Genomic DNA, 19,055 nt, shown 5'->3' on the forward strand with positions numbered 1-19,055 from the left:
TCTGAGAACAAGCTATCATATGGAACAAACTATATAAAACACAGTAGCCCTCATTCTCCTCCCAATTCACAATTCCAAATAACGTTAATAAGTATTTTTGAAAGAGGTGGAAACAATAAGGTAAAATGCTAATTTAAGATTTTGCCATTTTACAAACTCTTTGCTACCATCATTTTTATTCCTTTAAAGTAAAACACAGCAGAAAGCATCCATCCTTAAAACCCAGGATAAAATGTAAGCACCGAGAAGCCACAGAGACTCAATTAAAAGTGACTCGCATCCCTGTCATCAGTACTATAATATAGTAGAGTTTTTCCACAAAGAACAATTTAATCCCAAAGGATCTGTGTCCAATGTTACTCATTTACTTCCAATCACAATAATCAGACACTTTCCATAAGCCTAATGAAAGGGGCAAGAGACAGCATATGCCTTAAGTAATTCTGAGTTCCATGCATACTGATGAATTAGCCATCAAACCAAAACAGAATCAATTGTGGTTGTTCCCTATAGCGTGTACCTTGTTCCCATTTTGTTCACTAGCAAATATGAATATATTATTCTGTCACACTTTCGATGCATTGGCTACTTCCAGCTAAAGTTATTGGGAAATCAAAGAATCAGGAAGACAGACCAAAAGAATTGGATAAATTTTGCTCCTTCAGAAATCTAGCCGAACAAATTATTAGTGAAAGTAAAAGAAGAGGGCCAGTAAGGCACATAAGAAACAGAATAATTAGGGATGTGTTAGTATCTGGAATCTAGTAACCAGTTCTTAAATAACAGGACACACTGGTACTTGAAATTATTAAGAGTTCATTGATATCCACAGCTGCTCTTAAATAATATTAAAAATTGCTGTCTGCTGCAAGACCATGAGGATGAGTGTGCATTCACAATCTGCCTACATTGAACAAAATGGCAAATATGCATGATTCCTCAAATAAAGAGAATTCATTAGGCAAAGTGCTGCTATAATACCGAGCATTCTAGTTACAGGAATATTTTTTGTAATTTTTGAAGTACTAGAGTAAGTATCTGTAAGTTAATTCTAAAAATAGAAAGCTGCATTATTTGTATAATACATAAAATCCTGCAATAGCATAAACAGCTTCTATATCATAAAAATATAATTAAGTACATTTACTGTATTCAAACTCTTTAAAATATCAAGCCACTCTATTTCCTAGTTAATTTTTAGCCTACTTAGTATATTAAAGCACTGTTCACAGTAGCATCATAGAAGATTAAAAGAGGATATTTTCATCTCCTGTAATAAAAACAGTGGGAAAACAAATTTCCTTTTTTTTTAATCTTGTGCTTATGTCAAAGTAGGACAGTATGGTATGCAGTGACTTCCTAACAGTAACATTATCAGACACCATGAACAGACAATGGCGAGTGCAAGAACAACCTAGTTTTCTGGGCAGATTTGGGAAGAGAAATAGCTGTGTGCATGCACGCATATGCCAGAGATATTAATCCTTACTACTATTAACAAATGCTGTTTAAATTCTATGCCACTTTTTTTTGTTGTTTTTGGGGTTTTTTTGTAAGTCCATAACTGCCTAAACTTTGGAACAAAGAGACATTAAGATATTTCTAAACCTACTGAATGTACTTACACCAAACATTAAAATCCATATTTAGGAACTTTAAAGGGTAGCTATACTTGCAGGAAATCTGAACAGCTTTAAAGACAATTGATTGGTCTAAACCTTTCACAAACACACCACCTTTGTCCTAATACAAATATGCTTAGCCAGACAACAGTTTTAGTAATGTTTTGGTATTAATTTTTTTTTAAAGTTTGAATGATAATTCTAATGTTTAAATTCTTACAATTTTGTCTTTAGTGTTTCATTGGCTAAATCCAGATTAAAATAACCAGGATCATATGAAATTGCACAAAAACCGTAAGATTGTGTTCTACAGCAAATACTTTCCAAGGATTTTCTAAAGCTCCTAAGTGCTAGTCTAAGTAGTGTGCCAGTGAGATCTAAGTTATTGTTAATTCCTAATTAAAAATAAAATAAAAGAAAAGAATTGGAACAGAAAGAGCTCAGAACAACAGGGAATGTGTAGTTGTATCACCTTACGGAAGCAGGGCTGTGTTCAGTCAGAGCCACCAACAGTTTCAGAGCATACATTGGTACTGGGTCTGGAGCCATCAGAATGTGCTTGTACCTGAAAGGGAAGGGGCAAAAGGAACAGGTCAACAGTGAAAAAAAAATGTCAAGAGATGCATGTTAAAAAGTTTATATTAAAAATATATAATTTCCCATTTCCAAACTTTACAATAACCACAATGGAAATACAATACTGTTTGGAACTGTACAAACCAATAAACAAGACTCACTTAGAAACTTTAAAACCAGCATCAGATTGACTTTAAAAGCAGCATTAATCAAAGATGACATCATGTTTTAGAGAGATACACAATTATAAAATATGTAAAATTTATAAAACACATACACATTTATAAATATAAATTATATTTAAATAATATTTATTTATAAAATATATTTATAAAACATGCATTTTTACTATATGCATATGATTTATTTATTTATTAATGCAAATTATATATTTTCATATATTTAAACAGCTAACCTTCAAGCCACAAGTAAAAACTGAGCCTCAAAACATTAGGCATAAGATTTATTCAGTGCTCCAGAAGACCATCAACCAACTTGTACATGATTAAGCTCTGTATTTTGTTTACATCATGTTTTTTCTCAAATTGAAATATTTACTTACAGAACACTCGCATTGAGCTGTATGTTTTATTTCAAATTTTAAAAAAATACTGTAACTACAGAATACTTCCATTCTCTGAGTTATATGGAACAGAACAATACAAAAATACTCCAAAAATATGTTTATTGAGAACTATAGCACTGAAGATAAAACTATATGAAAAATATCTATGAAACATTTCCAAATATCACTTCATGGAAATATTGGTAAAGCAGAACAGGCTGCTGAAAAACAAAACAGACCTTGCTCTTGCTGCTAACATTTCAGTAATACCCACCCTACAAACAGGGCTATTTTTGTTTTCTTTAAATCAAAATCTATCTGGACAGCAACAAGATACAATATTGGAAGAAAGAAAGATGTAGGCATAAAAACCACCATGGACTCAGCCATGTCAAAGCACCGTCTTTGATTACAAATAGTACTACATTTAACGTGGAAGTAATAGAATTGGAAGCATAAATCTCTTCATCTGTAGGAGGAAAAAACATGGAGAAAAATGAAAGGATGGAATTTGTAGGAACATGTAGGTAGGTTATCACGTTTTGTGCAACAAAACACTTCCTGTATGTTTTTCTTTTTTGTGTTCCAGTGGGGGGAGGGAGTGGAATCAAGCAAATCACCAAGAATTTTACGTCACATCTTGAGATCCCTGGTGCTGCCTGAACTGAGGAATTTGGATCAGTTCCCACCACCTGGGTGTCAGCACATACCCTACTATGTGCCAGCTCTTCACCAGAATGAAGATCCCCTCTCCCCAAGCATCACATCTCCACCCATCTAATTTACACAGGAAGGAAATCTAGAACAAGATGTGGTGCTTTCTAGTCAAGTCTCCAATCTGGACAACTGTAAGACAGGCGTTATTAGCTGTGCAGTCTTGACGTAGCCTGTGGGAGCTCCTCCACAGGGGCTAACATCCCACACAAGCACACAGCCTGTGGGCAATGTGTCATGGATATTACATACTAGCTCGAATGTGCTGCCCTAGACTTGCAAACCACACTGGAGAATCCACACAATAAACCAATTAGAAGTCAGCGTTGGCTTCATGTCTTCAGTGAATAAAATCACTCCTTTACAAATAACAGATTCCAGTTCAGTTCGTGAAAAAACAGCTGTTTCTCACTGGTGATTTAAGTCCCTTTCTTCAAAAAAGAAAAGACTCTAATACATGAGTAGACACTGATTGCGGAAGCCTTACAGGTGAGCAATACATATTCCTGCCAAATTTAATGGAACTATTTACTTTTTTTTTTTTTCTTTCAGAATCCATGACTAAATCCTTTAAGGCAAGCAAAGATGCTATTAGGCGACTCAGGTGCCAGAAGTCATCTGCTCAGTGCCTAAAACACGGATTTAAGTCTCAAAAATGGTTATTCCTAATAGTAATAATGAAGGAATCAGCCACGCCAGCTTAAGAATTTGACGCTTGGCAATATACTTATTTTATTATAAACACATACATACCTTCCCTAAATGGGGTCCACTTCAAACAATTTTAAGCTGCCTGTGTATTACATCTGAGAGAGACTTACTACTGTGCACACTTAGCATCCTAATTCCTCAAGGTTAAATAAAAGAAGTCTCACTTAATTTCCTTTTACTTGAAACTATTCCCCCCTCCCCTAAGATAACATTAGTAAAGAATATTTCTAAGGGAAGGTGCAGTGATCCATCAAACCATGTGAGAAAATTCAGATTACTAGAGTCAATATCTTAGTAATTAATATAAACACATTGCCTGAACAAAGGCCATTAGAAGCTATGAATATATGAATCTTCTCTGAAGGGAAAATATTCCATGCTTGAAATACTTTGTTAAATGAATGAGTTCATCCAATGATTTCCCTGCCACTCCAGAACACAAACCAATTTAGTAACAAGTTTTAGAGAGCATTTTATAAGGGTTCTGTAAACTGTAGGTACTACACTGCAAGGAGTTATTCTGTCAATCTTTTCTATAAGCAACCGTGACAAGAGGACCTAAAGATTTGTGGTTATGGATTCTCTTTAAGCTCTTAAAAAAGACTGAACATTTTATCTACTAATTATCTCAAATATCCTGGACTTTGTACTTGCAGAATTGACTCAGCATTCTACTAAGAACAAGCTACATAATCTTTCAAATGAAATAAAACTTTATTTACACATTCTTCTACTTTTGCTGGTTCTGGCTCAAATATCAAATTTATATATAACTAGGAATATTAAGAATTAAATAAAGAAGAGCTGATGTTTCAATTTTTGATAAAAATCTCTGGATAGGTAACAGAAAGCATTTACCTGGTATTCATTTTCTATAGGTGAAACTTTCATTTTGGTTATGAAATGCTCAGGAAAATAACCTTTCAGTGAACTGAAATTTCATAACACAATTTTATTCAATTCAATCAAAATCTTATGAGGATGTTAACTTTCTGATCTACAAATGCACAAATATTTAATGGACTTACCATTTCATTGATGATACCAAAGACAAGAAAAAAGTAGTAACCACAGCATTCCTGCATTTATCTCAAAATGAAGGCAATTAAGACCATTTCTATTTCATGCACAATGACCAAAATTCTATTTGCTGGGCCAGTTTTCCATTTAAACAAATTAACTTGTGGATGACAGTTATAGGAACAAAATATATACACAAATGAGTATCATTATAACCTTTGTTAAAAAGAACATCACATATCAAACCCAATGTTGCTCCCTTCCATACTCAACAGCTCTCAGTTCTTAAAAAGTAGAATCAAAAAGGCATTGAAATACCTACTTCCCCACACAGACTGCCCAGGAACAAACAGCCCTTGCATGCCTCCCTCTTTTGACTGTCCTCCAGCTGAGTCACTCTGTCCCATCCTCTGTCCAGTGACAGAAAGAATAAACATCAGCAAACACCTCTCCAGCCTCCAAATAAAAAGCTAGTTGTCTCTTCACTTTCTATCTCAGAGTCACTCTTACTTTTTGGGATAGAGCTTTACACTATCTTTAGAAGTAGGTTACACTGCATCTCAGACCTTCCTTTTCTTTTTCAATTTAGACCAGACCCCTTTGCATTCAGATAAAGCTTCTTTTGAGAACTGTAGAGAGTATATGAAGATTCATTCCTACCTCCCATCAATATTTTTTTATCCATACCTAGAAAATTCCTGAACAAAACTTACCTTTTGTGTCTTTTTTGACATTTAAAGCAGTTACTTTGGTCTTTTCTTAGTTTCTTTTTGAGTCTTCTCCAAATTTTGGAGTTTTGAGGCTTTCCAGTCGAAACTGATTCAGAGTTCCCTTTTCTGCAGAAAATTCTCAAATTCTCCTCTGCATTTTGTTCCCTCTGTGCCTTACTGTATTGATTACCTGCCCCCTTGTCCTGGTTTCAGCTGGGATAAAGTTAATTTTCTTCTTGGAGACTAGTGCAGTGCTGTGCGTTGGATTTGGTATGGGAACAGCGTTGATAACACACTGATGGTTTTGGTCATTGCTGGGTAGTGTTTGTATTGGGAGGGGACACAGCCAGCTCAGCTGGCCTGAATTAGCTAACGAGGTATTCTGTACCACAGGCTATCATGCTTGGTATATAACCGGGGGGAGGGGTGGTTGGCCAGGGCTGCCAGTCATTGCCTGGGGACTGGCTAGGCATCAACCAGCAGGTGGTGAGCAGTCATATTGTTCATCACTGGTTTTCTTTTCTCCCTTCCTTTTGGATTTCATTCCTCTTCCCTTCTCCTTCCTTTTCATTATAACTGTTACTGTTATCTTTACTATTGTTCTTTTGGTTTTATTTTATTTCAGTTATTAAACTATTCTTATCTCTACCCTTTAGTTCTACATCCCTTTCTGTTTCTCCTCCCCACCCCTCTGGGGGAGGGGTGAGTGAGCGAGCACCTGCATGGCACTTAACTACCAGCTGGGGTTAAAACACCACTTCAACACAGGTGAACATATTTACTAGAAGTTGGCTCAACACACAGGTTCAAGTAATGTATTAAATATGCAGACACTAGTTAACCCTTTCTGAATCACTAGAAGATTTACATACTGTTTTACTATGCTCCTAAACTAGAGCAAAATTTGTTTATACCAAGTTCCAATATATTCCAAATATCAGAAACTTCACATTTATTTTCTTGAGACAATCTCAAACTGTTTTCTGAATACAAGCATCACCATCTCTACCGGTGAGATAATGGAACTGTTTCAGGAAATACTTAATGCCTGGAACCAAGATTCTGAGCTACTGCAAGACCCTTTTTCATACACCTACAATGCAATGCATGCCAAGATAGCCCAAGTGTAGTCCCCAGAGTAGGATCATATTTAGTCTCAGACCGAAAATCCCTGCCACATAATTGAGATAATTAGCTTGAAGAGAGGAGTATACGGGCCGTTTTCCTTCTAGTTTGTAATTAGCATGACACTCCCCCTACACCCTCCAGTTCAATGAGAAACATGTTATAAGGTGGGCATTTCTGTGCAGAGCAAGTTTCAGAGCAAGGACAGACTTTGGTCTCACTTGACTCCAGGTCTCCACTCCAATCTGAAGAAAATCATCTGACAGCTTTTAGTAATGCATATACTCTATTTTAAAAATAGTATTTCCATTTTAATTCATATTTATATATTCTGTATTTCCTAGAGAAAAAAGCATTGTGAAGATAGATGCGAAAATAAGCTTCTCCATAGAGATTTTAAGATTTCCTTCCCACTCTCTCTCACAGAGAAATGATTACCTGTCTGGTATGGATAGAACTTTGGTCCTCAAACTATAAGAACACTAGTCAACTAGCAAGAGACAGTCTCATTTTGGGGGAAAGCACTGTGTTTCTGATCATAAACCAGCATCCATTCCTCTACCCTTCTGTCACTTACTTAACGTAGGGGTGGGGAACAATTCTCTCACTTAGAGCAGCTAAGTATTTACAATTATTAACTTTTGAGTACCACACATTAAAATACACTGTAACATTATTAGAATAATGTGAAAGAAAAATGATGACTCATCATTACTATCCTCATCTTGTGTTCATGCTTTTCATCCCTCTACTTGCAGATGTTATCAAATGTGCCTAACACAGAAAGCCGCCTTTACGCTCACGTGCAAGTCAGTTTGACATGATAAGGCCTTATTTGACCAGAAACTGTATAAATTAAGTTCTAGGCCACATCTGGCCCACAGGCTGTAGATTCATCTACTTTGCTGTAGGACAGCAATTTAGAGGCGATAGCCCCTGGGTGGGTCATAGAGGACTAACCCATCCTGCACTATTCACTTTCAGAAAGTTACATGCCTTTCCATGTGATCTCAGAACATCTTACATGAGGGCACAATATCTGAATTAGACAAAAAGATGTTGCTGTTAGAATTTTCTGACTTTATTAACAGAACAAAGAGGAGTATTTAAAACAGAACCCAAAAGCTTGGGAAAATTTGTTTCACGTCAAGAACAGCCAGAGGCACAGTATCAGAAACGACTGTCACACCGAAGTTGTGTTTGTGTTGTATATGACAACATACTAAAACCTAGGACAGAGATGCTGGGCAGAGAACTCTAGCAGCAGTTAATTGTTATTCCTCTTTTTGTTTTACCATTTAAACATAAAAAGGGTAGTTAAAACAAATACATTGTCAAAATCGATCGAGTATCAAGTTATTCCCCATTACACAAGCAATATTATACTTACTGAGGCAGCAATGAATCTCTAATGAGAGACAGAAGCTTGCTGTTCGAGTTGAGGCTCTCCCCTTTCTCCTCAGCCATGACCTCATGACTTAAAAGCAGTGATGTGGTTTCTGAGAGCAACCGCAAGCTGAAGAGTCTCCATTCCACTTGAAAATAAAGGTGCCAAGAATGTGACCACACTGAAGTCTAATTAAAACAAAATGCTGAATTCATGGAAACTGCAGCTGATGTGCCCATATACTTACCATTTTGACTGTGGACCAAAGAAACTAGCGGTGGGAGGATACAGTCTTCAACCTAAAACAGAGAATTAGAAAGATCTGGCTTAGATTATTCACAGGGGAAAAAATAGAACAGAGATACACTATCGTCTATGCTTATTCCACTGCCAGTGCCCTTAATCAAAGAGATGAATAATCATGAAAATTCATCCGTAATCACACTTACAAAGCCACCAAGTTCACTTTTCTCTGGTAAGCTGTCATAAAGTTACAGATAGTACTGTACTTTTATACAGAGAACAAGTAACTCTGGTATAATTCATTGAGAGAGAATTTTAATTTAAAATACAGAATTAAATGCAGATATATGGTATTAAGAAAAAAGTATTATAATATCTATTAATCCTAAAGTATTAGAATACCTATTAATCCTGATGCTTTAATCTATAAACTACTCAAACAGGTCAGAAGAAATATCCTTCTAAAACAAACCTGCATAGAACTAAAATACATCAGGAAAGATGTAGTACCTCTAATGAAACATCCTTAAGCTTAGTAGAAAGTCTGGATAACATTTTAACTTCTTCCATTCTGGTAATACACAGTCTTCCATTGACATCTAAATATACAGACTTAATATTTGAAATATAAAAAAAAAAATAATCCAGTCAACTCCTTATTGTCCATGAGTCTGTTACAGGACTAGTCAGCTTAGTTCCATCTGAAATCAACTTATAGCAAACTAGGCTATAACTCAGTTTTATATATCTACTATATATACACAAAACCAATGTATTATTAGTATTCGCTGTAAGATAATGAATTGCTAAGTCTTAAGGCATTGGTAAAATATAATTCATTTATTTTTGCATCATGGATACAAGCTTGTCCTTGGATTTATTTATACAAATAAAATTACTGTGTAAATTGTCACTCCACTGTGGGCAGGATTTGGCATAACAAGACCGTGTTATAATCCTCCATGTGTTTTCTTTTAGTGATTAATACTAGAAGATAGAATTTCTCTATATTTATGCAGCTAATAATAACACACATCTATAGAAGCTGAAAGTATGTATGAAAAGGGGTCACTAAATGAAGTTAGCTTCTAGTCAGCAATAACTACAATTAGCAACTACTCCATTGCTAGTTGGTGGTCTCTGTTAATTGAATCCCTGACATAAAGGTATTCATTTAGTCTAGCTTTTTTTACTTCTGAAAAAACTACCAAAAGATGCCATTTTTTACATACTTCCAATAAAAGAAGTAAAGGACTCTGCCTGAGGTATGGAAGTCAAACTACTCTTGCAAGGTCAAATAGCTTTTATGCCTATATAGATAATGTATGACTGATGTAGTGACTTCTGCAACACTTCGTAATTTTGAAATATTTCATGGTCTTTTCAGTTCATATGTAATAAGAGAAATAATAAAACTACATTGCATTCCAGTGACTCCATTAGTGCAGGTTTCTAAACTATTCTACAATGGTAATTTATCAGTTATACCATACCTGAGAGGTAGGATAAAAAGCAAAATAACGTATGTACTTAAGATCTTTCAGTCCAAAAAACCAGTTCAGCCTAAGTACTCAGAATATTACATGTCACTCAGAAGCAGCACTGACTCAGACTAATACCAGTTAAGATGGCAGTATACAGCAGTATGATGCAACTTCAACTTCTAAAACTTCAAATCTTCTTTCACTTTCATCTAGTACTAACAGTAGCCTTTACACACTAGCAAGTGTAGTTGTCAGTCATAAGTCTTTTCTAAGATAAATGTTATAAAGTGTCATTGTAAAGAAGATTCCTTAGTTCTTAATAAAAAGTATTAGCTTTCTCCGACCTTTTTCTAACACAAACATCAATTTTGGCAAATGAACTGTTTAGAACTGAATCCTCCATAGCAGGTGTTTGCCTCATGTCAGTTCAGTGTGGTGGGGAGATCAACTAAATGAAGCACTAATTCTATGGAAAATTCGTTATATAAGAGCATATCCGAATGTACATTCTAAAGGGAGAAGCAAGTATTAAACTGCACATGAACCTTAAATCAGATACTTCCTAACTCTGCAACCCTCATCTTCCCTCCATCTCATTTTTACTAAGTGTACACAAATTTGTAAACAAGATACTAACTACGAAAATAATTACTGAGGTGAAATAAACGGAAGTGTAATAGTACATAAGATATTTTTAATGAATTCACCAGTGAATTGCACAAGTTTCTGTAAGTTACATATAAAGAAGCATGGCATTAGTATTTTGACATTTTCTAGAGGGATTGAAATAGAATACTTAAACAAGGATTCATTATTTCTTCTTTTAAATGACTGCTGACATATACATGGAATCAAATCTCCATATATGCATGAAGGTAGTCAGATATTTCTCTTGCCTCAATCTTTATCGCTAGGATTGATTACAAAAAAAACCCCCACTCTTTAAAAATGGAAATACTCTTCTTCAAGTCTAAACAGATTAGATAGTTTGAATATGATCATAGCTATATCTGGGTTTGCACCATCTTCTAAACAGCCTGATATTCAGTTCATGATAAAACCTTAACTGCACAAAGCCACCACTGTATGATTCTGTAATGATGGCATTCAAAGGCTGTGCTGCCACAACTCTGCTGTTATCAGTACCCAAAATAGCAACAAAGTACTGGAAACTTCCATACATGCTACATTCACATCTCCCAGCTATAATACACATGTACATAACCAAACAAAAACATAGCTCAAACCCAGTAATGCTGTTTCTGAAAATAGCAAAGGAGTAGAAAAAGAGTAGAAGAAATATACCAAGCATAAAGCACAACTCTATTTTCTAGTAAAGTAATTATTGAGTTAAGAAACTTCCTAAGCTGATGCTGTATCTGTATTTTGGCATTTAGTAACGCTTACTAGCCTTTTCTCCTATATGTTTTTATACATTAAAATGTATTTATACATTTAGCATGTGTGATACCTATGACACTGAATTCTACACTTCAATTATGCCTTATGAAAAGACACCTCCTTGTTTCTTTTAAAGCAGCTAACTTGATACCCACCTATTCTTATTTTATGAAAACCAGGAACAATTATTTCCAATTCATCTTTCCCATGCCATTCATAATTCTATACTCTCAACTCTTTTGTTGCCAAAGCAGAAATTTTTACCTACTTAGTCCCTCCTTGCATCATCAAGCTGTACTTTTTCTGGTTAAGCTTCATTCCCTTTGAGAGTGAATGACCACAACTGCATTCCGTATTCAAGGCTTGAGGGCACCATGGGCTTACCATGGCACAGTAATGTTTTCTGCTTTTTTGTCTGATCTTTAACCAGTCATTTCTAATAATCTGGTTGTCTTTCTCATTACTGCTGTGTAAAAAACTCATTTTCATAGAAAAACAATGCTAAAAGATCTCCAGAACACTTACAAGTAGTTTAGAGCCTGACACTGCATATGCATAGCTAGAATGGGTTTCCCCATTTGCGTCACTTGACATTTATCAGTATTGAATGGCACATAATTTTATTGCCCTTTCACTCAATATCTTGAAATCTTTTGCAACTCTTTTGTCAGTTTTAATTTTCACTACCATGAATAATTTAGTGTTATCAGTCAGTTCTGAAACGTCCCTATTCATTCCCTTTTCTGGATTAGTTATAAATAGCACATGTTGCAACACAGAACTTCGTACAGCACCATTCTTAATCTATCTATTTTAAAACTGATCTCTATTCTCTACTTAGTGAATTTTAACTAGTTGGAAGAAGTTGCTCTGTCAGGGGGTAAGAAAGAAGGGCCACGGATGGATTTGAAGAGTCTTTGACACATCACTTTGTCAAAAACTTTTTGGAAATCCATGTATACTATCCAAATCCAAAAAATATCTCTCCATAACATTCACTGAATTCTGCAAGGAAAACTCTACTAGTGAGATATGAGCATGGAGCAAAAAGCTTTTCTACAGTATCTTCTTTCTTACAAAAATTCTATCTTTTGAAAACAAGGCACAATTTTAAAAGAAATTCTTCTCCAAAGTCTGTATGTTAATTTAACCTTCAAAAGAGAGAGACAAGCCACAGTTTCAGAGTAGTTAAGTATTCACCAGCTACTAGGAGGGGCTTGAAAGAGAAAACTGCTAATTTCAGTCCTTCTCTGCTTGTCTCAGCTGTTCAGGAGATGTTAGACACAAGGCCTGCACACTAAATACATGTGCCTGCTTTGTTAGAAAGAAGCATCACCTCAGCTTTACTTAACCTCACCAAGCAAAGTCCAAGCGCCACAAGTATCCACTAAAAAGCAGTTATAACACTGCAAGGGCTCAGTGTGGAAAGATCCAATACACTGAATCCCTGTTTAGCTGGAGGTACGCCCCTAAGAATGATGATGGAGAATTAAAATTCCATTCCCTTGTGCTAGTCAGCAAGGATGAATTCAACTATTCAACATATACATGCAACCTCGGTGCATTAATGAACTAGCATATAACCAAACTTACCCGTTATCCCCTACATCTTAGAATATGGCTTAACCTTCTTCTCAAGGCCACAGAACTAACCTTTAATATGGTTAACATTACTGACCTAAAAAAAAATATCTCCCTTGATTAAAACTGAGTCTCAGAGCTCTTCGAATCAGTGCTTAACGCCAAAGTCCTGACATTTGATGTTACGCTGGGTGGACAGAAAAAGTAAGCAGGCTTAAAGCCTGGTACAGTAGCATCTGTGAAACATGCTGTTCTCAAGTGAAAATAAGACCCCAGAACTAAACTTGCATAAAGAAACCACACTATCTCACTCCACACAGCTATCGTAGCCAAACTCGCAAGTGACTAAGCCCATTGCTTTACTTCCAGAGATTTTTCTAGCAATATCTGGTTCTTTTCAGTGTGCAAATGTTTAACTTACAGCTACTGACAAATATCTTCTCCTTATCCACTATTCAAAGCAGAATGTACCAAAGCAAAGACCATCAGCTCCCAAAACCTTTTTTTCTACTGACATGTAAGTTCCACAACATTCAACATCACCTTGACATTTATTCTCATTAAAATTCCACATACAATGTCACTGCTGAAAGTGACCATGGAATTAAGATCATGCTGCCTTCAAATTTCTTGATGAATCTGCTGGAGGCACAGCATGCTCCTCAATGTTTTAATATTGCCAGTAATCTCTCAGAATGTAATAGAAAAAATAATCTAATGCACGATAGAATGAACTGGGGAGAAGAATGACATTTCTGTAGGGTTTTTTTAGAAGTCTTCAGAATATTCACTGAGTTTGTGGGGTTTTTTCTTTCTTCTGGGAAGAGAGAGCACTGATTGACTGGCTCAATATGTCATTTAGTAGAGAACTGGTTTCACAAAAAAGTCTCATGTCATGTGGATTAGCTTAATGGACAGAAAGCCACATGGTATCTAGAATTTTAATCTACTTGAAAAGGGAAAGTGATTGAAGAAATGCTGTACAATATGTTCATATAGTCATACCCTACACTGACAAAATTAGGGTGTCAGTGTTTAGATCAGAGCACCCTGTGGATGAAGAATACCACTGATGCTGAATCAAGAAAAGACTAAGATGAGCAGAAAAAAAATCACTTGCAGAAGTTTCTAACCCTTGTGTTGTCACCTTTGGTGAAAATAATAACTCTTGTATTGTCAACCAGCAGATTTCCATGTCACACTGCTTTTCCCTTGACTTCCCATCAAGCAACTCATCATGTTTGGAGTGCTTTTATTTTAGCCTGATTTCTTAAAGCAAGTTTTAAAACCTTGAGGATGAGAATCACTGCTGACAACTTTTGCCTCAATCATAGAACTTTCATGGTTTGGGTAAAAGATCATCTGTGCAGTATACAGATCCTTTTGGGGAGCTACAGTATAGAAAACACTCCCACAGGAACTGCCTGCCATTAGGAACCTCATCACTGCTCAAAGTTGCTCTCAATTAACACAAGTCCTCTTTTCATGGCGATAAATATACTTAGAGAAAAGGAAAACGCAAATGATAAAATCAGCACAGAATTCTTCCAGTTAATTATACCTAAACCTTTACCAAAATTTGAAAATAAATATTATTATAACACTTACTTTCTGAATGTAATGAATATTTTTCCATTTTAGGTATGTGAAGGAAACATCAATTGAACTTGTGCCAGTTTAAGAATGAAATTACTGCTCATTACTGGCTTTCACTTCAATTAATTCCCCTTGACTTTATCACACTTAGCAATATATAATACCTCCCACATCAGTCCCCACAGAAATTACTCTCCTCAATAACTGACTGCAGATTGATGCTAATCAGAAATTTGATCACAAAAAATCAATTTATTCCATTTTCTTTTTCAAGGTACAAATACAAAGGCAAATCAAACACTAACTAAAAAAGAACAAGCAATTCTTTTCTTCTCAAGTGAAAAAGAACCTGAAACATTGCTCTTAAGTTCTTATTAACTTAAACAATTTCCACTGTAGCTAAACTAAAGCCAGAGCTGGAATGAAAAACTTAGTGGTTCTGCTTGCTTAATATAACCTCACATTTTAGTAAACTCTTTAAACTTCACTAGAAATTTACTTGATTTCTGTTTAGAGATTTTAAAGCAATGTCACAGTTGCAGTGGAAAAAAATGCATCCTCTCAAGAAGGTTTTGGCCTTCCTCCCACCCCCTCCATAAAATGCTGTTTGTAACCAACCTTGTCTAAATAAGCAATCCAGGCTTCACAGATCAGCGCAGGATACACATTTCTCTTCAGTAAAAGAGTATCCTATTAACCACTGTTATACTTCAGTATTGATCTAGAAGCTCAAACACGTCTTGCCTCAACTTTTTAAAAAAGCACCAAGTTCCACTGGGTGCTGGCATTTATATTCATAGATTCCAGTCATGCTCAGCAAGCAGCAATTAGAAGATACCCCTTGAGTAACAGCAATTCTAAAAATAGTCTGTATGCATCACAGAAGATGAAGTACCACTTTCCTCTAAAGTAATGTATGCTGTATATTCAAGTATAATTAGCACACTAGACTTCATAAATAGTATTAAACTAATTACTGTTTGCACCACTAGTGGCAGATGTGGTTAGAGATTATTAATTACAGTGGACAATTTCTTGAATTTAACATACCCAATACAAGGCAATTTCTCCACTTCATTTTGTGCCTGAATGGCTATTTGCTGAGTGTCAGGTAGGCTTCTAAATTAGGAAGAACCGTTATTTATGAAAATAAGTGCATGAAGGAGCAGATTTTCTTTCTTAGGAAAAAAAAAAGTCTTCATTGACAAGGATAGATTTATTTTTAGTTAATAAATATATACCTATTCTAAATCAGGGAAACTATTCTACAGCAGTGGTATGTGTCACAAATATACAAGCACTGGACAGGCAGGAAGTTTTATCTCGAGCATAAGGTTAACCAATGTGCTCAGATGGATTTTAAATAAACAACTAAAACTTTCAATATATGTGAGATGAAGTAAACTGTTCCCCAGAAATTTAGATACTTACATAAGACTCACCTACTGCTAGTAAGGGGTTACTTAAAAGACAGTGGATAGTCATTCCCTGGCTTCAGTACACCATCCCACTGAATGTGGGGATGGGAGCAGGGAAAGAAGAGCCGTAAAGGAGAGCTGTCTCCTTGGTGCTATTTTTTTAGGGAAGAACCCCCAGACCATTAAAATTTAAACAGCTAGGGGAATTTTATTTAACATGCTGACACAATTTATTACAATTGCGGTAAATGCTGATGGACCTCCATAAAAAATGGCACATATTTCTGTCAATATAAGACACGCTGATAACAGACAGAATTAAAATGATTATTTTTAAAAATTGAGATGATTCTAGAATGATAGTGTCATAATACAGTCATAATACAGTGACTTGCACGCTGACAGGCATGTAGGGAGATACCAATAGGCATTCATACCTCACCTACACTTACATTTCTTTTCTAGACCATAATTTCCCATATTACTTGAAAGTAAATTGAACCATTCATTTCTGTACTATTTCCCTTCTTCCTATTAATTGGCTAGATTTTTGTGCATAAGGACCATTTCTTGATTATCACTCCTTTACGAGCATTAATGAAAATAAATACTAAACTTATTTAAACTCCAGTTTGTATTTTTTATTAATTTTACTATTTTCACTTATTAAGACTTTATAATACAAGTACTTAACTAACACACACCCCCAAACAGGATTCAACTTCTAAAAACACTTGATTTCTAAGATCGCCCGTTCTTATCTAGCACAATCCCCAAGATCACTCATTCTTAAGTATTACAATTTACTAATGCCTTTCTTGATTTAAGTGCTATATTGCGTGTGCCCTTAACCTAACACCTATACAAACACATAAATTTCATTTTCAATTAAATGGCCACCCCAGTAAACATGGTGGAAATTCAGGTACAAAAATGCATTGGTACAGGTTACAACTTGTCAAACACTGATACAATACATTCTGACCTCCTGATTTGCTAACAGCTGTTTCATAATGTAATTGTTCTGCCTTTAGTTAGCTTAGCTGACAGTAAATAATCTAACAAAAACTTGAAAGAAAACAAATCATAGTGATGTAAGAAGCTTACAGTATGTGTGTTTGGTAATTGTAATGCAATTTTTAGTAAGCAATCTGTTATACTTAAACAAAAAAAAACAATCAACCACCATAACTGCTATTGATGACCTCATCAGGAAGGGTATTGAAGGAATGGGATCTTCAACCCTCAAAAGTGGTTTTTCCAAGCTATGTTAAAAGCATAATGACAAATAAAGTGGTGACATTTTCACTAATATATAGCAACATACTTACTTTGAGGCTGAAGAAAGACATATAGAATCAAGTGTTATATTTACATGAAAACCATTTTAAGAACTATTATTTCTAAACTTTAAGCCATTCTTATTCTTCCTCTGAATTCTCAACTAAATCTAGTAAACTGAGTCTGAATGCCTTGCTGCTTCTTTGAAAATTAAATCTCTCTACAAACAATAAGGATTTTTTTTCCATCAAACAGAACCACAACACATTTTAAACCATATTGTAAACAGTTTCTAAACCTTCAAAACATTCTATTTATCAATGGAATTAGGCCTGTTAGCCTACAACTATTTAATTTGTTGCCAGACTTACGGTCAAGCGATAGGTTGTCAACAACACAGGATGCTGTGTTACTGCTTCAAAGGTTGATAAAGTAATCTTAATCAATTCTTCTGATGCAGCTTGCCCTATTGGTAAAAATCATATTTCTTTATAAAATGCAACAGTTATAAGGCCTGCATATAAAAGTACTGCAATATCATAGGTTACCTTACCTATTGTTCCATCCAAGTTTGTTTCTCCGGAATCTATCGACCTGATAAAATTCTACAGAAGAAGCAGCATTTATGTTAAAATACTTTATAAACAAGAAGTAATCATGGAATAACTACAACATGAAATTCTTTAAGGGACCATGTAAATACAAAATTTTAATGTTCCTACATTATGAAAGACTGAAATCATTAATGATCTAGCAGTTTTAATCTTGCAAGTCTGTAATGCTGCTGGACACTTAAATGTAGACTACAGTAAGGACTATTACTCTGACTAACGTCAGGAATGATAACATTTCCAGATAAAAAGACAGTAATTAAATGTACAGAAAACTGTGATTTCTTAGACTACTTTGAACTACCTTGGACATGGCTGTGTTAAAGTAACTCATGAAAAAAAACCAAAACCCTCCAGAAAATGCAATTTTCTGTTATTTGTACCATCTTTTTTATTTCCATGCATACTACACTCACTATGAATACAGTTAGACACAGGAGAACATACAAAAATGCATAACTTTCTATTAAAAATCACCTAAATTAGTCACCATTTTGAGGAACAGAGACAATGAAATATTAATAATCTGGGTTAAGTAAATATTGTACAATTAGACCCATTATTCTTTTGCCTTTAAACGTTAACTTCACTCCTTTCACTTCCATGCATAGCTGTTTATTTCATAAGGAATGTAAAAGACACATAATTAACATTTGCTAAAGAAGGAAAACTTCTCAGCAGAATTTATAATATGCTCTTTTTTACTAATGCAATATTTAAATCACAGATAATTTATGATGGATAAAAATCTTTCCCATTTTCAGTTTGCACATATCTATTTATACTATGTCAAGCATGAAGAAAAATGATGCTGGTTTTCTATTGCATAATCAGTTGAAATTTTGTTATATATTGAATTGGCAGAAGTGTCTACGTGGGTTATCTTCTCAGTATGTAAGAAATATCTGAAAGATTCTTCTCTAATTAAAAAAACAGAAGCCAATTATATATTTCATAATTTAAATGCATCTAAAAAACATAAAAACACTGCTTGTATTAAAAAAAATAGT

The 19,055-nt window shown here is 34.9% G+C and overlaps 1 protein-coding gene across 5 annotated transcripts in view; it reads right to left on the minus strand.

Annotated features, from left to right (window-relative positions):
• ULK4 (unc-51 like kinase 4) overlaps positions 1-19,055 on the minus strand; it is a 249,658-nt gene that overhangs the window by 139,233 nt on the left and 91,370 nt on the right. For all 5 annotated transcript variants that reach the window (XM_080382620.1, XM_080382617.1, XM_080382621.1 and 2 more), the window contains exons 26-30: positions 17,988-18,039; positions 17,806-17,900; positions 8,678-8,729; positions 8,434-8,578; positions 2,095-2,187 (exon numbers count right to left, since the gene is read on the minus strand). In XM_080382620.1, the coding sequence (XP_080238746.1) occupies positions 2,095-2,187; positions 8,434-8,578; positions 8,678-8,729; positions 17,806-17,900; positions 17,988-18,039 (437 nt within the window). The remainder of the gene's footprint in view (positions 1-2,094; positions 2,188-8,433; positions 8,579-8,677; positions 8,730-17,805; positions 17,901-17,987; positions 18,040-19,055) is intronic.

This window comes from Falco punctatus (genome assembly GCF_963210335.1).
Source record: "Falco punctatus genome assembly, chromosome: 4".
In the NCBI taxonomy this organism is placed as follows: Eukaryota; Metazoa; Chordata; class Aves; order Falconiformes; family Falconidae; genus Falco; species Falco punctatus.